Source organism: Neomonachus schauinslandi, chromosome 1 (assembly GCF_002201575.2).
Source record: "Neomonachus schauinslandi chromosome 1, ASM220157v2, whole genome shotgun sequence".
In the NCBI taxonomy this organism is placed as follows: Eukaryota; Metazoa; Chordata; class Mammalia; order Carnivora; family Phocidae; genus Neomonachus; species Neomonachus schauinslandi.
In genome coordinates this window covers 81,079,570-81,105,933 of record NC_058403.1, presented here as the reverse complement: position 1 = coordinate 81,105,933, position 26,364 = coordinate 81,079,570, and the positions used below count along the sequence as shown (strand labels likewise).

At 37.1% G+C, this 26,364-nt stretch overlaps 1 protein-coding gene across 1 annotated transcript in view; it reads left to right on the top strand.

Moving 5' to 3' along the window:
• Nucleotides 1–26,364, top strand: part of YEATS2 (YEATS domain containing 2) — a 104,161-nt gene that overhangs the window by 22,020 nt on the left and 55,777 nt on the right. The window contains exons 3-8 of the mRNA XM_021692432.2: nucleotides 1,549–1,646; nucleotides 2,296–2,388; nucleotides 5,965–6,210; nucleotides 8,209–8,324; nucleotides 18,251–18,412; nucleotides 21,406–21,517. Coding sequence (XP_021548107.1) covers nucleotides 1,549–1,646; nucleotides 2,296–2,388; nucleotides 5,965–6,210; nucleotides 8,209–8,324; nucleotides 18,251–18,412; nucleotides 21,406–21,517 — 827 coding nt within the window. The remainder of the gene's footprint in view (nucleotides 1–1,548; nucleotides 1,647–2,295; nucleotides 2,389–5,964; nucleotides 6,211–8,208; nucleotides 8,325–18,250; nucleotides 18,413–21,405; nucleotides 21,518–26,364) is intronic.

Here is a 26,364-nt window from a genome sequence, read left to right as displayed (position 1 = left end):
TGCCTAATCCCAAACCATATTTTTATTTTTCAGAATTTTGCTCAAAGTAGATTTGGTAGGATGCTTCCTTTTGCTTATATTGTTTTGTTTATTGTTTTTGTTTTTATTTATTCCATGAAAGACATAATTTAGAAGAGTTTCTCTCTAAGGAGCTTAGATAAAACTGCCTTCAGTGATCACGGTCTCTGACTTCAGCCTCTCCCCTAAGAGTATCTGCTGGTTTCTACAGACATATATGTATATGTGTCTGTGTCTGTGTCTCTGTGTGTGTGTGTGTGTGTGTGTGTTGTAATACTAGAAATACTAGTAATACTAGAAAATACTCTTTTTTTCATAATGACAAAAACCAGTCATTTCCCTCCATGCAGACATATCCACAAGAATGCTCACTTATACCATTATTGGTTTGAAGTTGCCAATTTAATTGACTAGAGCCGAAATCAACAGTTGGATGCTTAACAGACTAAGCCACCCAGGTGCCCCAGAGGCATTTTCTTTACTTTTGAATTCTTTTCTTTACTCATTCTTTTAGGTAGTTGTGATCAGGAACTGCTGAATTGCTTGCTAGATCCTTCTCTAGGGAAGGAAGCTTCCTGCCTTCTTATGAACTGCTCTTATGTCACAGACTACTTCCCCTCTATCTATCTCTTTATTTCCTTTGTCCTCAGGGCTGTGGTTTTTCATAGGTCACCAAATATTTCTCTCAGAATCTTAATGGATTTCTTTTTCTTGTTCAGTAATTTTATTTTGATATAATTCCAAGCAGAAAAATTGCAAGGAATACTTGTATGTCTTTTATCCAGATTAATATGCCAGTTGTTTATATTTTGCCTCATTTGATTTATAAGTCTTTTTCCTCACCCCCAGACACACACACACACACACACACACACGCACACACGCTCAAATACATGTACATTTGCATGCAGGTATACATGCACATCATTCTTTTTAAATCATTGGAAAATAAATTGGACACCTGCAAATACAAGTGTATTTCTTAAGGAGATTCTCTTATGTAATCACAGTATTATTATCAGAAGCAGGAAATTTTAACATTCATCCATTACATTATGTGACGTCCAGTCAGTATTCAGTTACCAGTTTCGCAGTATTGTATTTTATAACTATTTCCCCTCTCTAGGCTCCAGTTCAGGATCACACAGTGCATTTTGTTGTCATATCTCTTTAATCTCCTCAACCTTTCTGCCTTTCTTGACTCCAATGTTTGAATCATGTAAGCCAGTTATTTTGTAGAATGTCCTTCAGTTTGGGTTTATTTGATATTCCCTGTAATTAGATTTAGCATTTTTGGCCAGAATGCCTTAGAGTGATGTAGACTTCTGAGTGCATTATATCAGAAAACACATGAAGTCAGTTTGCCCCCATATTAGTGATGTTAACTTTTCATCATTGGTTAAAGTGACAGCCGCTAGGTTTCTCCACGTAGGAGTTACTGTTTCCTGGGTTTCTTCTATTGCATACTGACTTAAATCATGACAGTCACTGAGTAATTAGACCTTGAATTATTTTATGTTCATTATGCAGCTCGAGATGCTGCTGTGCAGAAGATTGAGACTATTATCAAGGAACAATTTGCACTTGAAATGAAGAATAAGGAACATGAAATTGAAGTCATTGACCAGGTATAATGGTGATAAATTAAAAAAAACAAAGCTGTTGCAAAAAAATCTATTGAGATAGAATCATGGTTTTTTTTCCCCAGCAGCGGGGAGGGGGAGAGGGAGAGGGAGAAGCAGACTCCCCACTGAGTGGGGAGCCTGATGCACATGCGGGGCTCAGTCCCAGGACCCTGAGATCATGATCTGAGCCGAAATCAAGAGTTGGATGCTTAACTGACTGAGCCATGCAGGCGCCCCCTCCCCCTTTGCTGTTCTTTTAAAAGGAGTGTTCTCATTTTGGAAAAAAGGCATATGTCTTTTTTTTTTCCCCTATACATGAAATTGCAGAAAAACATAATGAAAAAAATTACTTGAAATTCCATCCCCAAAAATAATTTTTGCTCGTGCTTGACATTTCTCAATGAATATGCATACATATACATAAATATACATATTAACATGTCTGTATACTCTTGTAAACATTGGCTTTTGTCATTCTTTTAAAAAGTCTTTTGCAATTTGACAGGTGGAGATCATCATTTTTATTTGCCTTTCTTTGATTATTAGAAAATTGAGGTTTTGGTCGTTTGTATTTCTTATTTTATGAATTTTTTATGTATATCTCTACTATCATTTCTATTTTTTAAAGTAACAAGTTGACATTTGTTTTTAGCGACTGATTGAGGCAAGAAGGATGATGGATAAACTTCGTGCCTGCATTGTTGCAAACTACTATGCTTCTGCAGGACTTCTGAAAGTTTCTGAGGTAAGTCTTCCTCCTATACAGTCATTTCTGGCTATCCATATTTGTTGTGTGAAGGGGAAATTAGTGTTGATGTGAAATTCCTGCCTTTGAGACATTTCTTATAGTGACCTTTGGAATTCAAGAAACCTAGCCTACCTTCCTGGGAAAATACATAAACTGTCAATAATCCTAAGTATCATTTTTCCCTTTATTTATTTTTAGTTTTTTTATTTAGAGGGAGCATGCGTGTGGGGTGGGGGAAGGGGAGAGGAACAGGGAGAGAGAGAATATCAAGCAGGCTCCATGCCCAGCACGGAGCCCCACACAGGGCTCAATCTCATGACTCTGAGATCATGACCTGAGCTGAAGTCGAGAGTCATACACTTAACCGACTTAACCACCAGGCACCCCAACATTTTTTCCTTTATATTAAATCCTTCTCCAGCTAATATTTAGCACTGTCCCTAGGCTTTGTTAGATACAAAGTTGAGTGAGACCCTATTCTAACCTGCTTTATTCTTCATTTGATTGTGATCAGCTTTGGAGTAAGTTATAGATAGATTGATTTTCCTACTGAAGAGCAATTTGTAGTTTCAGTAGATATATCCTATTCAGGAAGCCCTGATTTTTTTCCCTCACTTTCTATGAAAAATTTCAAATCCACAGAAGAAATGAAATAAGCACCTGTTTATGCATGACTTAGATTCACCATCTTAACATTTTGTCATCTTTGCTTTATCTATCTTACTTTTCTGTAAAACATTTGAAAATAAGCTCCAGGCATCATGACACCTCACCCTTAAGTACTTAAATCATGTATTTCCTAAAGGATATTCTTCTATGACTTCCTGATATTATTTGATGACCAGTCCATATTCAAATTTTCCCAGTCATCCTCAGAATATCTTTTAAAGCTGTTTTTTTGATGTAGGATCTAATCAAGGTTCATGGGCTACATTTGGTTATTTGGTTTCTCTAGACTCATTTTATCTAAACTAGTTCACCTTTCCCCCCCCCCCATAATATTGACTTATTTAAAGAGATAGGCTATTTATCTTTATAGAATATCCTACATTTTGGGGGGTTTTTTTTCCCCCTTGGGTTATTCCTTCATTCTCTCTATTTTTCTGCAAACTGGTAGTTGGGTCTAAAGATTTGATTAAAGTTAGAGGTTTTTGGCAATAATAACTTCATAGGTGATGCTATATACCTCATATTGTATCACATCAGGAATCCTAGTAATCAGGTTGTCCTGCTGTTTGGAATATTAAGTTTTATCACTTAGGTAATGTGATTGCCACTGGATTGCTCCATTTATAAAGGAATGGGGATAGGATTGAACTGAAACAGAAGTGTTTCTTCTTGTTTGACATTTTGATAATTTCCTATAACTTTTGTTCATTTTTCATTCTAAAATTTCTTTTTCTTAAGTTTTCTCAATTAGAATTAGATAATTCTCTTGGATAGTACTGGCTCAGTGACAGTCGTGGCAGGCCTGGGAAAGGTGTGATGCCATACTGGTTTGCATTGTCCCCCATGGTTTTTACAGATAAGACGTACCATGTTTTGGCTTTCATGTCATCCTGTGTTGCTTGAGGGTACCTGGCATCGGTCATACTCCTGATGTTGTGTTAGAGAAATCTGGAGCATTATTTGAATTTAATCTTAGATGTTAGATAGTTGTTTCTTCTACTACAGGAATTTCCCTAATACATACTAGAGTCTGAACTATTTTTTAGAGCTACCATAACAAATTACCACTAGCTTCCTGGCTTAAAACAAGAGGAATTTATTATCTCCTGATTCTGGAGGCTAACAGCCCAGAATCAAGGTGTTGCTGGACCATGTTCTCTCTGAAGGCTCTAGGAAAGAATCCTTCCTCACCTTCTCCTATCGTCTGGCAGTTGCTGGCAAACCTTGGCATTCCTTGGCTTGTGGCTACATCACTCCAGTTTCTGCCCCTATCTCCACATGGATGTTTTCCCTCTTGTGTGTCTTCACAGTTCTCTCTCTCCACATTTCCCTTTTATTAAGTAAGCCCTAATCCAGTATGACAGTATCAACTTGATTACATCTGCAAAGACCCTATTTCCAAATAAAGTCACATTCACAGGTTTGGGGTGGACATGAATTTTTGGGAGACACTCTTCAACCCAGGGCAGATTTTACTGTGATCTGTTACATGGCTTGCTATTGGATCCAATAAGATGGACATTACAAGCTAGCATCTGCGTGACATGGGACTTGAAGCTACTCTGTTTGAAGAGCTGGTTGTCCGTTTAATGTTTTGTTGTTGTTGTTTTTAAAATTTATTTATTATTAGAGTGTGTGAGTGAGGGCACGGTAGGGATGGGGAGCAGAGGGAGAGAGAAACTCCAGCAGACTCCGTGCTGAGTGGGGAGCCCAACATGGGGCTTGATCTCATGACCCTGAGATCACAACCTGAGCTGAAATGAAGAGTTGGATGCTTAACCAAGTGTGCCACCCAGGCAGCAGCGCGCCCCCCCCCCCGCCTTTTTTTTTTTAACTATTAGCAGTTCTGAACTGTGTTATTTGGTAGTCTAGAAGTGCACTGATTTTTATTTCCCCGTTATATTCTGATTAGAATTTATTCAAGGATATTTAGGTGTATTTTTATCTATTATGGTCTGCCATTTAATTGTTTTTAGTTTGCTGTAACAAAATACATCACAGCTTAAAAAATACCCTTTATTGGGGCGCCTGGGTGGCTCAGTTGGTTAAGCGACTGCCTTCAGCTCAGGTCATGATCCTGGAGTCCCAGGATCGAGTCCCGCATCGGGCTCCCTGCTCGGCATGGAGTCTGCTTCTCCCTCTGACCCTCCCCCATCTCATGCTCTCTCTCTCTCTATCTCATTCTCTCTCAAATAAATAAATAAAATCTTTAAAAAAAAATACCCTTTATTATTGAGATTCAATAATTTTGTTGCTTTGAAATGCTAGCCTCTGGCTCCTTTCTTCTTGCTGAATTATGTTAACTGCACACTTTTTAAAAGCTGGGCTTCCTAGGAACTGTAGATGTATCCCATTATAACAGAATACACTGTATTTTGTATCCAAGTAACAAGATACACAAAAATACTCCAGGCTTCAGTACTGGACTGATGACAAACTTTATATGTAGGTATGAATCATTTTAAAGCATTCTATACTACATTTTACTCCTACGTGGGAGCCATTTTACATATACATTTTTAAAAATATTTATATATTTTACAGGAACATTTTATTTAGAGCAGTTGATGTGTTTATGTTAAAGCAGTGTGAGGCTTATTTTTTTTTTTAAGTCAAATCTTACTTTCCATATGTTACTATGTATTTATCTCTATTTTTCATTTAGCTTCAGAGAACTTGCACCTTTAGCTTTTTAGTGTTAGGACCTTCACATAATTATCACTTTCTAGCTCTTGTTGGCTCAGACGACGTTAAGGAGTTTGGACTTCATTTTCTGGGTGTGGGCAGATTTTGAAGGATTTTAAGCATGACCCCTAAATAGATAAGGGTTTTGGAAAAATTAAAATTTTACCACTTTTGATGGATTTGATTAAAAGTTTGTTTTGTTTGCTTTCATTTTTGCAGGGATCAAAGACATGTGATACAATGGTTTTTAATCATCCTGCTATCAAGAAATTTTTGGAGTCACCATCTAGGTCATCCTCTCCTGCCAATCAGAGATCAGAGACACCATCAGCCAATCATTCAGAAAGTGATTCTTTATCTCAACATAATGATTTCTTATCTGACAAAGACAATAACAGCAATATGGATATAGAAGAAAGACTCTCAAACAACATGGAACAGAGACCAAGCCGAAATACTGGAAGGGTATAGTTTGATGGGTGGGAGGGAGAGGAGAAGGGAACTCGTATTTATTAATTATGTACATGTACATGTTATTCCATTTCATCTTCATAGGAACCCTAGGAAATACATTAATTATATCCCTTTTGGAGATGGGGAGACTGAGTCTCGAAGAGCTTACGGTTACCTTTGTCCACAAATATCAGAACTGAGAATTAAACTGAATTAAGCTGAGAATTAAACTGAATCAGAACTGTGCACGTCACAACTCCTAGATGCCATCCACATTGATAAGAGAGAAACCTTGAGGAATTGGCAATTCTGTGACCTTGTCCAAGGTCTTTCCATTCTGTCATGTTTGTTCTCTCTTCATCATTTTCCTTTGTGAAACTTCAGTGCTTTAATGATGCTTTAATAACTGGGGGAAACTTGACAAATAATAAATAGAATTGAAAACCATTTATTCCTCTTTGATCCTGCCAGTTTCTTATTTGAGTTCCCATCTCAAGCTGCTCTGAACTTCTTGGTGTAATATTTGGCTATAGAGCCCTTATTGGATGATTTTTCTCAGCCAGGTGTTCTGTGATAGAGGAAATCTCCAGGTTGCTTTTTACATATTCAGACATCAAGGATTTGATTTATTTTTTATAAAAATCAAATTTAAAAAATTTTCTGGTTATAAATTCATACGTGTTCATCGTTGAAAATTTTAAACTACAAGAAAATAAGAAAGAATAGAAAAGTCATTCATAATGCCACCACCCAAAAATGAAAACTCTTAATGTTTGGATTTACTTGTTTCTTACCAGTATTATTTCTGGGCAAGTACTGCATGGGTTTGCTTTTTGTTTTTTTGGGGGGGGGTTTTTTTTGTTTTTGTGTGATTTTTGTTTTTTTTTTTGTTTTTTTAAGATTTTATTTTTAAATAATATCTGCACCCAACATGGGGCTCAAACATACAACCCCGAGATCGAGAGGTCGCATGTTCTACCAACTAACCCAGCCAGGCACCTGTTTTTTTGTTGTTGTTTTTTTTTGTTTTTGTTTTTTAATTAAGAATTTAGGCAATACTGGTCATAGGATTTAGAAACTTAACATCTTGTATGTAATACACATGCTCATGTTTATGTAACATATTTGGTACTATGTACCTGGCACTTCTCTGAGTACTGTACAAAACAATCATGTGAGACAGGTACTGTTATCCTTATTTTTTTTTTTTTTTTAGAGAAAGTGGCAGGGAGGGGCAGAGGGAGAGGGGGAGAGAGAGAATCTTAAGCAGGCTCTGTGCTCAGTATGGAATCCAGCTCAGGGCTCAATCCCAGGACCCTGAGATCATGACCTGAGCTGAAATCGAGAGTTGGATGCTTAAGCGACTGAGCCATCCGGGTGCACCTAGGTTTTTTTTTTTTTTTTTTAAGTAATTTTTAAACCAAAATGGGGCTCAAACTCACAACCCAGAGATCAACCATCACATGCTCCACTGACTGAGTGAGCCTGTTACCCTTATTTTATAGGTGAGGAAATTGAGACAGAGAAGTTAAGTAATTACACAGAATTTCACATCTAGTAAATGGAAGAGCCAAGATTTAAACCCTGGCGGTCTGTCTCCATAGTCAAACTTTAATCATTTGTCTACGGCACTTCTCATTGAAAAAATTTTAATAATACAGAAGATTGAAAAGAAAGTGAATTCCATTGACCCCTTTCCCCATTTCCATTTTCCAGAGGTAACCACATAATAGTTTCTTATATATCCTTCCATATCCTCTTTGCATATACAGCACAGATGTGTCTGTTAAAAGCACATATATACACATGGGGTTACAGTGAACATTTTGTGTTTGTGTTAAAGATACAATAAAATTACTTCTATGCTGAGAGGTGCCACAAAGCCAGAGAATTTTGTAATTAAAAAAAAAAAATCTGAGTTGCTCCATTCATACCTTGAATGATTTTGTGGTTTCTGCCTATTGGAAATTGTCCAAATTGAAAGTGAAAATTGATTATGATTTCTTTCAGGACACTGCTAGTATTACTGGCTCTCATAAAACAGAGCAGCGGAATGCTGATCTCACAGGAGATGAGACTTCACGACTTTTTGTAAAGAAAACTATAGTAGTGGGCAATGTGTCCAAGTGAGTATCCAGTTGAATTCTCTCATTTTCAGTTTCCATTTATCTTAATACTTTGGCATACTTTTATTATCATAGTATTACTGTAGGAAGAGGTCTTAAGGATTTTTTCCCTCAAACTCTTAGTTGTTTTAAAAGTAAACTAAGGTCCAGAGAGTTGAAACTGCCTCAGTGTGTCTACTAATCTTTGACATAGAATAAAATTGTGCTTGGTAAAAATTTCTGAGACATGAGCTTTTATTTTATACAAATGGGTTTTTTTTTTAAGAGTTTATTTTTAAGTAATCTCTATACCCAGCGTGGGGCTGGAACTCACAACCCTAAAATCAAGAGTTGCACACTCCATTGACTGAGCCAGCCAGGTACCCCATATACATATGGTGTATTTTATCAAGCATATTAGTGTGGATAAGTTTAGAAGAACTTTTGACTTTTTCTGACTTAGGTCTCTCCTTCAGGGCCTCAGCTAATTGCTAAAAAATGTTTGTTCAAATTGAAATGTTTTAGTGCTCGCTTCGGCAGCACATATACAAATTGAAATGTTTTAAATTTTTAACAAAAAGTTGCAGAGCATGTCTTAAAGACAGAATTTCTCCAAGCTGAAGGTCTAGCTCTTTAACAATATGCTCTCATGATGTCTTGTGGGAGCGCCATTATTTTGCCAAGTATCTAGAAATGGATAAAGACATAAATCTTCAAATAGCAGGAGAATGTTATTTTCTCACAAAGTCTTTATTTTCCTTTCTCCTCCCTCATTAGGTATATTTTTTCTGTGCTCTCTTATCATCTTTATCATATTATATAGTCATTTCCTGTTTTTATGTATTTTTCCCAAATCAGACTGGAATCTCTTTAGGTAGAAAGTATGTCTTGTTTTGTATCTTATAGTAGTTGGTATTCACTAAATATTTGATTATTGAATAAGTTGATATATTTATGAAAATTATAATTAGATTCAGTTATTGAAAATAAAGGATTCAGGCAGACAGTAATTATTTGGGGGGAAAAATCAGGTTGGGGGGAAATCTTCCAAGCCCCAGTTAATTGACCACAAATAACAAACAAGAAGTACATTTAAAAATCTCAGGATAATAAAAGCAAAGATTTCTAATGGTCCGTGTGATAGTATTTAAATAGAAGCATAAAATATGATTAAGCAATTAGATTTCTATTTTGTAGATTATTTTAGAATTATCAAGGGGACTCTTAGATCATGTGACATGTTAAGAGTTGGGGTCTTAACAATAGTATGAGACCTGTCAGCTCAGAAAGTCCAAAACTGGAAATCTAGATGGACCACCAAAAGATTGGGGAGAAACCGTCATTGACATTTTCAAATAATTACATTTAATTTGTAGGTGTTTGGGTTTTTTGAAGACCAGCTAGAACTGATTAATCATGGATTTTAGGTAGAGAGGGAATGATTGGCGTAAGAGTTGTAAAGTCCTTGTTTGTTCTGGAAGAGGGAAAAATTACTGATTTACTTTAGACTTGTTAAGAATGTTAGAGTATCTAAGATAATAACTAGAGGAGTAGACATAGAGATTTTTTAAAGATTTTATTTATTTGTCAGAGAGAGTGAGCACAAGCAGGGGGAGTGGCAGGCAGAGCGGCAGGCAGAGCAAGCAGAGGGAGAAGTAGGCTGCCCACTGAGCAGGGAGCTTGATGCGGGACTCTGATCCCAGGATCCTGGGATCATGACCTGAGCCAAAGGCAGACGCTTAACCGACTGAGCCACCCAGGCATCCCTAGACATAGAGGTTTAAACTTTAAAAGTAGTAAGAGGAAAGTGGGGAAATTGAATGAAAAAAGGCCGGGTGGGGGGCGGGATCCTGATTCCAAAAGAAGGCACAACCCCAAGATCAAGAGTCTCACACTCCACTGACTCAGCAAGCCAGGTGCTCCCAGACTACATTTTGTTGTTGTTCTTGTTGTTTTTTTGAAGATTTATTTATTTATTTGACAGAGTGCACTTGAATGCGTGGGGGAGAGGCAGAGGGAGAGAGACTCTCAAGCAGACTCGGCGCTGAGCACAGAGCCTGATGTGGGGCTCTATATCACAACCTTGAGACCATGACCCGAAACCAAGAGCTGGATGCTCAACCAACGATGCCACCCAGGCCCCCCACCCAGACTACTTTTTTGACTACTGTTAGAGTAAAGTTAATCAATGACAGTAGGAAAACTAGGAAGCTTTCTTTTGTTAAAGATTTTTTTTTTTTAAGATTTTATTTTTCAACAGAGAGGCAGCAAGAGAGGGAACACAAGCAGGGTGAGTGGGAGAGGGAGAAGCAGGCTTCCCGCTGAGCAGGGAGTCCGATGTGGGACTCGATTCCAGGACCCTGGGATCATGACCCGAGCTGAAGGCAGATGCTTAACGACTGAGCCACCCAGGCGCCCTCTTTTGTTAAAGATTTTATTTATTTATTTATTTATTTGAGAGAGACAGCACACAAGTTGGGGGTCAGGCAGAGGGAGAGGGAGAAGCAGACAATATGGGGCTCAATCCCAGGACCCTGAGACCATGACCAAAGCCAAAGTCAGACACTCAACTGACTGAGCCACCCAGGCACCCCTAGAAAACTTTATGTCTAGAAATTCAAACTACTTCTAAACAACGCATATGTCAATGAAAAATCACATTAAAATATCCAAAACTAAATAATAAAATCAAAATTTGTAGATAACACTAAAGAGATATTTAAAAGGAAATGTCTACAATAGAAGAAAATGCAGTAGAAGAAAAGGGTAAAATTAGTGAACTAAACATCTCAATTAGACAAAATAATGCAGTGGGGGAAGCAAAGAAATTAGGGGAAAAAAGTATACACAAACCTGATGAAATTAAGGAGAAAGAAGACAAAACTATTAGAAATGAAAAAAGACATAGCTACAGATGCTGTACTATTTAGGAGATAGTGAACATCTTTATGCCAATACATTTGAAAATTTAGGTGAAATGGAGAGTTTCTAGAAAAATACAACTTGGACTTAAGAAAGGAAAAACCTTGAATAGTCTTAGAACTACTAAGTAAGTTTAATTACTGATTTTTAAAACATTGCCATCATAAAACCAAACCAAACTACTAGGCTTAGATTGCTTTACAGGCTGAGTGAGCACGTAATTTCAGTTGTATACAAAATCTTCTGGGGAGGGGCACCTGGCTGGCTTAGTTGGTAGAGATTCTTGATCTGGGGGTCATGAGTTTGAGCCCCACATTCGGGGTGTAGAGATTACTTAAAAAACAAAAAAGTAACCAAAACCCCCCAAAATCTTTTGGGGAAAAAGAGACAACACTTGTCCGTTTATAGGGTAGCCTAACTTTTTTTTTTTTTTTAACATTTTATTTATTTGTCGGAGAGAGAGAGTACACAAGCAGGGGGAGTGGCAGGCAGAGGGAGAAGCAGACTCCCCACTGAACAAGGAGCCCGATGCGAGAACTCAATCCCAGGACCCTGGGGTCATGACCTGAGCTGAAGGCAGCCACTTAACCACCTGAGCCACCCAGGTGTCCCTAGCCTAACTTTTTTTTTTTTTTAAAGATTTTATTTATTTATTTGAAAGAGAGAGCACGAGAGGGAAGAGGGTCAGAGGGAGAAGCAGACTCCCTGCCGAGCAGGGAGCCCAATGTGGGACTCGATCCCGGGACTCCAGGATCATGACCTGAGCCGAAGGCAGTCGCTTAACCAACTGAGCCACCCAGGCGCCCTCTAGCCTAACCTTTTAAATAAAGCCAGACAGTTTGTAAGAAAAGGAAAATTGTAGGACGTTTTCAGTTGTGAATATAGGTGCAGAAATACTGAACAAAATCATAAAGAAACGGAATTCATTAAATGCAGAAATGATAAAACTTCATGACGAAGATATGCAAGTTTGGATTAACATTAGAAATCAATATAACTTGGCCCACTGCATTAAGGGTAACCATAGGCATAGATAAACGTATAGAAGGCCATGACCATATTTTCCAACAGAATGTAATAAGGAGGCCTCATGAAATAAAGGGAGAGCTAAAGATACTAGTTTTGCCATGGTCAGGACTGAAGGGAATGGTTTGTTTTAAAAGGTAGGAGACCAGTTGTAACCTTCCTGGCAGTAATGGGTCGGAACCAGAAGAGTTCAGAATTCTAGCACCCTGAAACCCGAATGAAATCAACGCAAAGGCTAGAGTGTCCCTAACCCAGTAATATGTCAATTTATTTCTATCTCATGTATCTACTTGGAAAAGCAAGGTTGATTTTTTTTTTTTTTTAATTGCATGGTGGTAATCAGAATATAAAACAAACTTTAAGGGAATGTTCCTTAGACCAGGAAAAAAAAAAAGTTTAAAAGAAAAGGATTAACTGCTAAGACTCACTTTGCTTGGTTAGGTGACAGAGCTGTTAAATTTTGATGGGATTAAATTTTTTAAGTAAAAATAATTTTTAGGGGAGTGGGGATATAAGCTTCCAGTTATGGAATGAATAAGTCATGTGGATGAAAGGTCCAGTATAGGGAATATTTTAGTCAGTTGTATTGTAATAGTGTATAGGAACAGATATGGTGAGCATAGCATAATGTATTGTTGAATCAGTCTGTTGCAAACCTAAAACTAATGTAACACTGTGTCAATATACTTCAGTAAAAAATTTTTTCAACCTTATTGACATATAATTAACAAAATTAAAATATTTAAAGTGTATATTATGATTTGATGCATGTATACATTTTGAAGGGATTCCTGCCATCAAGTTAATTAACAACACATCCCTTATCACCTCACTTTTTTTTTTTTAAGATTTTATTTTTAAGTAATCCCTACACCCAATGTGGGGCTTGAACCCACAACCCTGAGATCAAGAGTCTCAAGCTCCATCAATTGAGCCAGCCAGGCGCTCCATTACCTATTTATCTGTGTGTGTGTGTGTGTGTGTGTGAACATTTAAGTTCTGTTCTCTCAGCAAATTTTACAGTGTTATCTACTTTAGTCACCATGTTATACATTAGATCCTCCGACCTTACTCATCTCAAAGCTGAAAGTGTATACCCTTTTACCAACTTCTATTTCCCCTACCTCCAGCCTCTGGTAACTGTTTCTCTGCTCTGTTTCTATGAGTTTGACTTTTTTTTACATTTTATATATAAGTGATACCATGTAGTATTTATCTTTCTCTGTCTGGCTTATTCCACTTAGCATAATGCCCTCCACATTCATCCATGTTCTCACCAGTGTCAGAATTTCCTTCTTATGGCTGAAGAATATTCCATTACACACACACACACACACACACACACTCAGTTGACCTTTGGGCAATCTTGAGCAATTCGAGGGTTAGGGGCCCCAACCTTCCGCATACTTAAAAATCCACAGTGAAAAATCCACCCAGGTGGCTCAGTTGGTTAAGCATCCAACTACTTTTTTTTTTTTAGATTTATTTATTTGAGAGGGTAAGGGGAGAGGCAGAGGGAGAGGGAGAAAGAGAATACTCAAGCAGACTCCCCGCTGAGCATGGAGCCTAGTGCTCAATCCCAGGACCCCAAGATCATGACCTGAACTGAGATCAGGAGTCAGACACTTAACTGACTGAGCCACCCAGGCACTCCAGCATCCAACTCTTAATTTTGGCTCAGGTCATGATCTCAGGGTTGTGTTGGGCTCTGCACTGAGCATGGAGCCTGCTTAAGATTCTCTCTCTCCCTCTCCCTTTGCCCCTCTCCCCACCCCCACTCACTTGTGCACTCATTCTCTCTCTTAAAAAAATAAAAAATAAAAATCCACGTGTAACTTTTGACTCCCTAAAAACTTAACTATTAATAGCCGACTGTTAACTGGAAGCCTTACTGATAACATTAACAATTGATTAACACATATTTTGTATGTTACGTGTATTTATTTTGTATGTTTACATGTATTATATAATGTATTCTTACAATAAAGTAAGCTAGAGAAAAGAAAATGTTACTGAGAAGATCATAAGGGGGGCTCCTGGCTGGCTCAGTCAGTAGAAAATGTGACTCTTTTTTTTTTTTTTAAAGATTTTATTTATTTATTTGAGACAGAGAGAATGAGAGACAGAGAGCATGAGAGGGGGAGGAGGGTCAGAGGGAGAAGCAGACTCCCCGCCGAGCAGGGAGCCCGATGCGGGACTCGATCCCGGAACTCCAGGATCATGACCTGAGCCGAAGGCAGTCGCCCAACCGAAAATGTGACTCTTGATCTCAGGGTTGTGAGGTCAAGCGCCACATTGGGTGTAGAGCTTACTTAAAAAAAAACAACCACCAAAAAATCAGAAAAAAGAAAAAATCATAAGGAAAAGAAAATACATTTACAGTATTGTAAAAAGAATCACACATATGGGACACCTGGGTGGCTCAGTCGGTTGGGTGTCTGCCTTCCACTCAGGTTGTGATTCGGGGTCCTGGGATCAAGTCTCACATCGGGCCCCTTGCTCAGCGGGGAGCCTGCTTCTCCCTCTGCCTGCCACTCCTCCTGCTTGTGCTCTCTCTCTCTGACAAATAAATAAAATATTTTTTAAAAAATCACACATAAGTGGATCTGCACAGTTCAAACCCATGTTGTGCAAGGGTCAGCTGTATATGTATATACTTCTTTATCCATTCATGTCTTTATTCATTTATCTGTTAATGGACATTTAGGTTTCTATATCTTGGCTATTACAGATAATGCTGCTGTGAACATGGGAGTGCAGATAGCACTTTGACAACCCATTTTCGTTGTCTTTGCATATATACACAGCAATGGGGTAGTTCTGTTTTTAATTTTTGAGGAACCTCTTGTTGTTTTCCATAGTAGTTGCACCAATTCATGTTCCCACCAGTAGTACACCAGGATTCCCTTTTCTCCACGTTCTTGCCAACACTTGTTATCTCTCATATTTTTAATGATAGCCATTCTAACAGGTGTAAGGTGATACCTCGTGGTTTTGATTTGCATTTTTCTCATTATTAGTAATGTTGACCATTTGTATATTTTGTCTGGAAAAATATATATTTAGTTCCTCTGCCCATCTTTAAATCAGATTTATTTTGTTTTTTTTTTTTTTTGCTATTTTTTTTGCTATTGAATTCTTTATATTTTTTTAATATTAACTTTTTATCAGATACATGATTTGTAAATATTTTTTCTCATTCCGTATGTTGCCTTTTCATTTTGTTGATGGTTTCCTTTCGTGTGCAGTTTTTTAGTTTGATGTAATCTCACTTGTTTATTTTTGCTTTTGTTGTCTTTGCTTTCGGTGTCAAATCCAAAAAATCATTTCACAGACCGGTGTCATGGAGCTTATCTCTGTTTTCTTCTAGGAGTTTTATGGTTTCAGGTCTTAAATTTAAGTCATTCGTGGGTTTTGAGTTGATTTTTGTGTGTGGTGTAAGATAGGTGTCTATTTTCATTCTTTTGCATGTAGCTGTCCAGTTTTCCCAACACCGTTTATTGAAGAGACTTTTCCCTCTTGTATATCTTATCTCCTTTGTCATCAATTAATTGCTCATATGTGTGGGTTTATTTCTGTGCTCACTTCTCTTCCGTGGATCTATGTGTCTGTTTTTATGCCAATACCATACTGTTTTATTACTGTAGCTTTGTAATACAGTTTGAAATCAGGACGTATGATGCCTCCTGTGTTGTTTTCTCTAAAAAAAAGAGGTTATTTGGGGGTCTTCTATGATTCCACACAGATTTTAGGATTGTTTTTTCTTTTTTTGTGAAAAATGCTGTTAGGATTTTGATAAGGATTGCACTGAATCTGTAGATTGCTTTGGGTAGTATGGACATTTTAACAATATTAATTCTTCCAGTCCATGAGCATGGAATATCTTTTTATTTATTTGTGTCTTCTTCAGTTTCTTTCATCAGTATCTTATAGTTTTCAGTGTGCAGGCCTTCCACTTCCTTGGTTAAATTTATTGCTAAATATATTATTGTTTTTGATGCAATTATAAATGGGATTATTAATTTTTTTTCTGATAGTTGTTAGTGTTAGAAACACAGTTTTTTATGTTGACTTTATATCCTGCACCTTTACTGAATTTATTAGTTGTATTTTCATTTATTTTTTAAAGATTTTATTTATTTATTTATTTGAGAGAGTGGGGGGAGGAGCAGAGGAAGAGTGAAAGGGAAAGCAGACTTCCTGCTGAGTGCGGAGCCTGACATGGAGCTTGATTTCAGGACCCTGCGATCATGACCTGAGCCGAAATCAAGAGTCAGACATTTAGCCAGCTGAGCCACCCAAGCACTCCTGTTTATTAGTTTTAACTGTTTTGGGGTGGAATCTTTAGGATTTTCTGTATATAATATGTCATTATGTTCCAATAGAGACACTTTTACTTCTTCCTTTGCAATTTGGATACCTCTCATTTCTTTTTCTTGCCTAATTGCTCTGGCTAGAATTTCCAGTACTGTGTTGAATAAAAGTGGAGAGCGTGAGTATCCTTGTCTTGATCTTAGAGGAAAAGCTTTCAGTTTTTCACCATTATGATGTTAGCTGTGGGCTTGTCATATAAGGCCTTTATTATTTTGAGGTATACCTCCTCTATACCCAGTTTGTTGAAAGTTGTTATCAAGAATAGATGTTGAATTTTGTCAAGTGTTTTTTCTGCATCTGTTGAGATGATCATACGATTTTTATCTTTCATTTTATTAATGTGTATCACACTGATTGATTTGCAGATATTGAACCATCCTTGCATACCTGGAATAACTACCACTTGATCATAGTTCATGATCCTTTTAATGTACTGTTGAATTCTGTTTGCTAATATTTTGTTGGGGATTTTTTGGGGGGGGTGGATTTTTACATCTGTGTTTATCATAGGGATGTTTATCAGGGATATTGGCTTATAATTTTCTTGTAGTGTTGTCTGGCTTTGGGATCAGGGTAATGCTAGCTTTGTAAAATGAATTTATAAGTGTTCCCTCATATATTTTTGGAAGAGCTTGAGAAAGATTTGTATCAGCTCTTCAGATATTTAGTAGAAATCACCCTTTTTGCCATCTGATCCTGGAATTTTCTTTGTTTGGAGGTCTTTGATTACTGATTCAGTCTTCTTACTAGTAATTGTTCTGTTCACATTTTCTATTTCTTCATGATTCATTCTTGGTAGCATGTATGTTTTTAGGAATTTATCCATTTCTTCTGTGTTGTTCACTTTGTTGGCATATAATTGTTCATAGTTTTTTTCTTAAACATTTTATTTATTTATTTTTAAGATTTTATTTTTCAGTAATCTCTGCACCCAGGGGGCTCAAACTCACAACCCTGGGATAAAGAGTCACATGCTCTACCGACTGAGTCAGTCGTGTGCCCCTATAATTGTTCATAGTTTTATGATCCTTTGTATTTGTGTGGTGTTAGTTGTAATGTGTCCTCTTTATTTATAATTTTATTATTTGGGTTCTTTCTCTTTTTTTCCTTGTTAAGTCGAGGCAGAGGTTTGTGTATTTTGTTTATCTTTTTAACAAAACAGCTCTTTAGTTTCTTTAATCTTTTGTCTTTTTGTCTCTATTTCATTTTTTTTCACTCTCATCTTTGTTAAATTTCCTTTTTTCTACTAATTTTGGGCTTAGTTTGTTCTTTTTCTAGTTCCTTGTGGTGTAAAGTTAGATTGAGATCTTTCTTAATGTAGGCATTTATTGCTGTAAATTTCCTCCTTAAAATCTTTTGCTGCTGCATCCCTTAAGTTTTGGTATGTTGTATTCCCATTTTCACTTATTTGTTTTTCATTTTCACTTGTCTTAAGATATTTTTTTACTTCTCTTTGATTTCATCTTTGACTCATTGGTTGTTTAGTAGCGTGTTGTTTAATCGTCACATATTTGTGAATTCCCAGTTTTCTTGTAACTGATTTTTAATCTTATTTTAAGTAGGAGTTAATTGTTAGGTTTTTGAAGGAAAAAAGAATTCAAGTTTCTTTCTTTTTTCTCCTTTAGGTACATACCTCCTGATAAGAGAGAAGAAAATGACCAATCAACCCACAAGTGGATGGTATATGTCCGAGGGTCTCGTAGAGAACCCAGCATTAATCATTTTGTCAAGAAAGTTTGGTTCTTTCTTCATCCCAGCTATAAACCAAATGACCTTGTGGAAGTTAGGTAAGCACAGTTGAGTTATTTAATTTAAGAAGTACAGATTTACTGAAGTGGAAAAAGAGTGACTTAACTTGAGACCATTCCCTTTAATTATTATATTATTAATAATTTACTTAGCTTTGGCTCTTAGGTAGAGTTTTAACTGTGGTTCCCTCTTGAAGATTATTGTCTCCCTGAAAAGGCAGTATTTCCTCCTGTCAGAATTATATTAGCGGATTTTGCTCCCCTTGGAAATAGCTGAATTTATTTATATAGATACAGATAAATATAAAAGTGTTCCTGTTTTTTATGAATATCAGAATATAGTAGAATTAAACATGGGAGTCTAACATTACAGAAATATTTAATATTGACAGTTCCTCATGCTCTCATCCTCTCAGAAGTAACCCCAGTGATATTTTTCCTACATATATTAACCTTGTATAGCTGTTGTTTGTTGTTGTACAAAGATGGAATGATTATATATATATATGTGTGTGTGTGTGTGTGTGTAAGTATATATACACTATTCTGAAATTTGTTTCATTTAGGTGTATTCTTTTTTTTAAAAAATTTATTTTAAAGATTTCTTTATTTTTACTTTAGAGAGAGAGCGAGAGCATGTGTGAGCAGGGGGGGAGGGGCAGAGGGAGAGAGAGAATCCCTAAGCACATTCCCGACTGAGCATGGAGCCCAATGTGGAGCTTGACCCCAAGACCCTGAGACCATAATCTGAGCCAAAATCAAGAGTCAGATGCTTAACCAACTGAGCCACCCAGGCACCCCTATTTTATTTATTTATTTGAGAGAGAGAGGGATTGCGTGTGCCTGAGAGCGGGGGGAGGGGCAGAGGGAGAGAATCTCAGTGCAGGGCTCGATCTCACAACTGATGAGATCATGACCTGTGCCACCCAGGCTCCCCTTTAAGTGTATTCTTTATATCTTTGTATGATATTATATATTACATATACATTCATTGTGTGAATGTATTGTAGAAGTGGTTTTGGTTTATTATCAGTGAAATTTCCTATATCCTCAGCTCTCTTTAGACCGTTCCCTCCACTCCTGACTCCTAAATAAAACATGGCCATCTTCTGAGAACACTGCTTTTGAGAACAGCTTTCAAGTGGCAGCTGATTTTTCTCTCACACCATGTGCCAGTGGGCCTGGGGGTGGGTGTGTCTTCCTTGCACATATTTGTGGCTTCTAGACCATCTTTTCCCTTTTTCTGCCTAAAAACCCTCAGCTCTTTTGGGGCATTGTATGATCCTCCCAGTATTCTGTGGTTTTTCCTTCTTGGTCATTGATACATTTCACCTTCTGTGAGGAATCCAGAAATAAAAAAGTCTGTTTGGGGGAGGCAGTCCTTTTTTTGTGTGAAATACATGTATCTTTTTGAAGTTTAACATTTCCATAGGTGATGTCTGTTGGTAAGCCTTAGTTTACTTTTTTGCTTCCAAAAATATGGTTAGGGAGATATTTCCTGTTAAAAGCATTGTTCCTTTTTCCTGGCCTTTATGCTGTTTGTCTTCTCTGGCAGCCGTCCTTCCTGTTCATCCACTAGAGTTTAGCCAATGTACATAAATTGAGGAGCACAGCTGATTTGCTATATCCATTTTAAGAGAAATCCAACATAAAAATAGTATAATTGACGCATACTGCAAAATGAATTTAGGCTATCTACTTTACTGGAATTTAAATGACCAAACATGTCATCAATAGAACTTTAATTATTCTTCTAAAGTTCACCATGCCTCTAGGCCCCACTGCATCCCTTTTCAAACTGCTGTCTCAATTCGACCTTCTCCTTTGACCCCAAGCCTGTCTTTTAATTTCTGTCTGAACCTATTCCAGCATCATGGCTACTTCTTTTACTAACTCAGTCAGTGTTCAACTGGTTTCTCCCATCCAGGGCACTCTAGTTTTCTTCACTTTCTCCTCTCTCTGGTTTATAACGTAGCTATTGCTTTTTCACCTTTCCAGGCTACTCTCGTACTCAGGGATTTTTCCTGTCTTGAGCCCTCCTGGTAGCCTCCGGCTCTGTTCTTGATAATTCGGATCTGTTGTTAGATTCTTCTCAGGTTGTGTTCTCGGAGTTTGTCTTTACTGAATTCATGTCTCCTCTTGTTTTGCAAAAACACATCCCGCTGAGTGTGTCTTCCTCCTTGCCATCTTGGCATCTTCTCTCATTTCAGTAATTCCAAGCCACTGATTCATAATGAACATTTTCATTTTAATGCATTCTCTCTCCCCCATTAACTTAAACCGTATTATTTTTGAGTACATGACGTTCTCTCAGTTAAATTTAAAATGTTTTTATTATGGAAAATTCCAAACATACTCAGAAGTAGAGTATCTTGAACCCTCCTATACCGAACATCGTTAACAATTTGCTAGTCTTTTTTTCATCAACTTTCCTTTTTCTTCCCTTCACAAATTATGTTTTGACTGAAAATTCTCTAGTCCAATTAGCATTCACATACATGCCTCCTCTATCCACTAAAATCATAGTCACTGTTTGGTGAAAATCATATGGTAAACATGTGTTCTTTTAAGTCCTGTTAGCGGATAGTTTCAAATAACTTGTCACTTTCAGATTGAGCATTTGTGATTTATTCTGTTTTTGCCAGAGTGGAGGAATAACTATGAGTGTCTGGGGTAGGAAACATATACCTCACAGCCTGTGTCTGTCAAGTAGCAGTCAAGGATTCTGGCTTCTAATATGTAACATCCATCAAATCACCTTCCCTGCCTGTGGAAATGATGATGTTGGATTATATATTATAAGTCTCTTAGCTCTAAGTATTCAGTGATTGAAAGTTTAATGTAGGTTTGAGTTGAATTTTTCTTCTAGCATTTCAGCAAAAATTCAGTGTATCGATTGAGCTTCAGATGAGAAAAATGTAAATTATTGTCAGAGGCTGTGAATTTCTGACTTACCCAGTAGGAGAAAATATTTCCTCTCTAGAATGAGAATGTGACTCTGGCTTAATGTGTTAATATTTGCTTTTCCCTAGAGAGCCTCCTTTTCATCTAACCAGAAGAGGCTGGGGTGAGTTTCCTGTCAGAGTTCAAGTTCATTTTAAGGACAGCCAGAACAAGCGGATAGATATCATACATAATCTGAAGGTATTGTAACAACACGTTGGTCCCCCGAAATGATGGACCTCTTTTTACCTGGTTACTTAAAGCCGTTGGTTAGGCCTTCTGAGGGAAGTGGCCAAGGACAGTGGAAGCAGGACTAATCTTTTTGATTGTGTTACGCAGACGGCTATGACACTCCTTTGTTCTCTGAAGGCTGGGGAAGGGTTGCGTTATAGCAGAATGTATATTCTTTAAAAAGATGAACTGGTCAGATTATCAGAAGACTTGAATCTCTGATCAAAGCTCACTGTTACTGTGTTACCTGGGACTAAGTGAGCTCTTAAAAACAAAATCTATTTACTGTTCTGTAAAATGAGGCAAGTAATAAGCCTCATCTGTTTATCTCATAAGGATATAGATATGTTTATCTTGTAAGGATAAAGACAGAAGTGAACATGTTTTAGGAAATTGAAAGTACTGTACAAAGTTGTAATTCTTTTAGCCATTTAAAATGAAAACACTGACATGGAAAGATATTCTAGATATGATCAAAGCAAGTTTGTAGTCTGTAGTCTGAGTTCCTATTTGTGTCTATCTATATTCAAATTGGAAAAATAAAAATGATTTTGTGGATGAAGACAAAAAAAAAGTTGTAATTCTTTTGTATTTTAAGAAATTCTTCATTGATATATCCACACGTTTATTATGTAGCCATTATATTTTATGAAGTGTTTCTATACATGGGGAAAAACTACCAATTATAGTAAGTGAAAAGCACAAACAAAACTGTTTGTTATAGTATGAAGTCAATTGTGATTTTAAATAGGTGGAAAAAACAAAAGAAATATACCAAAATTTTGGAGTAATTGAAGTAATGACATTGTGGGCAATTTCTCCTGCCCTTATTATCTGGTTTTTTTTTTTCAATATGGTTAACTTTTATAATTGAAAGGCCATTTTTAAAATGTTTTCCTAGTTCCTCACTCTATGTAGTCTCATGTAGATTTTCTCTACATAAGATAAATTTCTAATATTAAACTTACCCCAAAACACTCTTACTTTGTGGTTTACCACATTGTTCCCATTAATGGCTCACAAAATTGAACTCAATGAATATGAGTACATTTGCAGAATTCCTATTTTGTTCCTTTTGTTCTACCAATACAACCTTTTCAATCTTAAGGCTGAAATTTGCCCTCCATTGGTGATAGCACTGCTTAACTTCATGTTGCAGTTATTTTTTTAGAGATTACTCTAAGACTAGATTGCTTTCTGACCTCAGAAAAGAACTGGAACAAAATAAAGAATATGCATGGGCACCTGGGTGGCTCAGTTGGTTAAGCGACTGCCTTTGGCTCAGATCATGATCCCAGAGTCCTGGGATCGAGTCCCACATCGGGCTCCCTGCTGAGCAGGGATCATACATATGTATGTATGATCTTCTGCTTCTCCCTCCGACCCTACCCCCTTTTGGGCTCTCTCTCTCTCACTCTCGTTCTCTCTCAAATAAATAAATAAAATCTTCAAAAAAATAAAATTAAGAATATGTAGCCACTTTGTTCAGAGGGGCAGGATATGGTCCCACTTAATTAGAGGAAGGTCTAAAATAGTTTGCTTTCCTTTTATCTTATCTTAAGCATTGCACATACCATCTTATATCACACTGGACCCAGCCCTAATTTTTAAAATAAAAGGAATTGTTTACATAGCTCTCATACTATTATATTGTCTACATCACTTAGAGTTCCTGGTGGAGTATTGAGACACAGTTTATTATGTTTTATTTTTTTATTTTTAAAAGTTTATTTAAGCAATCTGCATCCAGCGTGGGCTCGAACTCATGATCTTGAGATCAAGAGCTGCATGCTCTACTGACTGAGCCCGCCAGGCGCCCCAGAGGCACACTGTTTTGAAAATGACAGTATTTAAACTTTCTTATCAGCTTTTCTGGAAAACTTAATTTTACTGTTTGTTATGTATTGATTTGCCTTGAGGCCTTAAACGCCTGTGTTGTACTTATATGATCTTTGTACTGGAGTATTCTTTTGCCTGTTATTTCTGTGTTAACTCACAGAGCCATCTTGGGTTCTTGCCTCTTTGTTCTCAATATTTGTTCAGTTACTATTATTCTTTCTTCATCATCTTTCCTACCCTTTGCCTTTCCCACTGTTGCCTAGACCATTATTCTACTGTCTCCTGATTAGCTTTTTTCATTCTAATCTGTCTCCTTTACCCTCAGTCCATTCTGCACACCACCATCCAATTAGTATTCCTGAAATAGAACCATTATGCTATGCCTCTCAGAAACCTTCATTGAATTCCCTTCACTCAAGTTCAGACTTCCTGCCTACTGTTCAGGGCTTTTCACATTTTGACTGAACATACTTCCCCTAAATTATCTCACACTAATCCCCTGCATGGATATACTACTCCAGCCAGGTCAGTTATTCATGTCCCAGAAGTGCCTTGGGCCTTCTTCTCTTGTGTCTTTTTTTTATGCTCTTGCCCTCCTAGAATGCCTGTTTGAATTCTTTCCATTCTTAAAGTTCAAGTTCCTTTGTACTCTTCCTAACTGTTTAAGCCCATAGTGACCTCTCCGTATACTGAAATGCTGAAATACTTGATCTGTATTACATTAAATACTAAATACTCAAGTGTCAGAAGTATGTACAATTTAAAGTTCCCAGAATGTATGCAATTCCCACATTCTGCGTTCCTGATCAGCTGTCAACCATAGAGCACAGTAATTCCCAAAACAATCCATTTATCTGTTTAGTAAATAAACTTTTGGTAGGTTCTTTCATAAATTTAACTAAAACTGTGCTTTTTTTTTTTTAACCTTGATTTTATTTGTGCTCGTTTGATTCCTGGAGTAGCACAGGACAGGACTTTGTTTTGTTTATAAGAACCCTAAAAATGTTTAATGACAGCCTTCATGTCTCTCCTTAAATCATCTCCAGGCAGAACCTGTTCTTGTAAAATTCCTTGTATGTTGTGCTTTCTAGTTCCTCTTGCTATTTTGATAACAGTTCTATTTTATCAATGTCTCTCTTAGAGTGTAGTCCCAGGAATGAAAAATAAGCCAGTGCACATTATGGAGAGACTATTATTTCCATGCTCTGAAGAATATGAAAATGGATGTAGCCTGAAATTAATAGTCCTACTGCTGGCTAAGATTTAAGTATTAAAACTAGATCTCTTCCATGGAAATAGCATGAATCCACCCTGCATTGTCTTTCTTTTGTGAAACTAGATCTCATGACTGAGTTGTCATGTCTGTGTTGGCTGCTAAGGAACTCAGCCCGACTTGAAATCTACTTTTTGGAAGTCTTAGAGTTTTCTATTTATTGATTAGTAAATCATCTTTCCTTTTTACCCAACTTAATAGTTTTTCCCTGTCGATCCTACTGTGTAATGTTTATTTCTTTTAAAAAGACTTACTTATTTTTGAGAGAGTGGGAGGGGGGAGGGAGCATGAGCTGGTGGGGGAGGGAAGAAGGGACAGTGATAGAGAATCTCAAGCAGACTCCCTGCTGAGCAAGGAGCCAAACTCAAGCTTGATCTCAAGACCCTGAGATCATGACCTGAGCCAAATCAAGAGTCCATTGCTTAACCAGCTGAGCCGCCCAGGTGCCCCTGTGTAATGTTTATATTGATAAGTTCCACAGATCCTTTTTTTTTTTTTTTTTTGCAGAATGGTTTATTGCTTCAAACAAAGCAAAAATGCTGTCAAATAACAAATTGTTTATGCTAAACAAAAACTTTTTTTGATTTTCATTTTATTTTTATTGAAATATAGTTGACATATCGTGTTATACTAGTTACAGGTATACAACATAGTGATTTAACAAATCTATACATTATGCAGTGCTCAACTCAATAAGTGTAGTCACCATACAAAGTTACTACAGTATTATCGACTATATTCCCTATGCTGTACTTGTCATCCCTGTGACTTATTTATTATATAACTGGAAATTTGTACCTCTTAATCCCCTTCACTTATTTTGCCCAACACCCTACCCCTGTCCTCTCTGGCGACTATCAGTTCTGTGTGTTTATAGGTCTGTTTCTAGTTTGTTTGTTCATTTGTCTTGTTTTTTAGATTCTATATATAAGAATTTGTCTTTTTCTGACTGAATTCACTTAGCACAATAGCCTCTAGGTCCATCCATGTTGTTGCAAATGGCAAGATTTCATTCTTTTTTGGCTGAGTAATACTCTATATTTGTGTGTGTGTGTGTGTGTATACAGATCTTTTTTTTTAAGTGGTAGAATATAAATAAAATATAGGAATAAGAACAGCCTCTTTGTAAGTGTAAATTTTGTTTATTATTATTAACATTCGCTCAGGTTATACTCCTTTCTTTCCTCTAAAATAAATCATCCATGATGCTAATACATTGGAAGTGATTATTAGCATTGCCTATATTGCTTAAATTTTCATTCATTTTTTTCAAAAATGCTTAGTAAATATACTTTAAGTATATAATTATGTCATCACACTATATGTGTATTTTTATAGCCAATCTCTTTATTTTTAAAAGATTTTATTTATTTATTTGAGAGGGAGAGAGAGAGCAAGAGCACAAGAGCAGGGAGAGGGAGAAGCAGGCTCCCCACTGGGTGGGGAGCCCAACATGGGACTTGATTCTAGGACCCTGGGATCATGACCTCAGCCAAGGGCAGATGCTCAACCGACTGAGCCTCCCAGATGGACGTCCCATTCTCTTTTTAAAAAAAAAAAATGATTGGGCGCCTGGGTGGCTCAGTTGGTGAAGCGACTGCCTTCGGCTCGGGTCATGATCCCGGGGTCCTGGGATCGAGTCCCGCATTGGGCTCCCTGCTCTGCGGGGAGCCTGCTTCTCCCTCTCCCACTCCCCCTGCTTGTG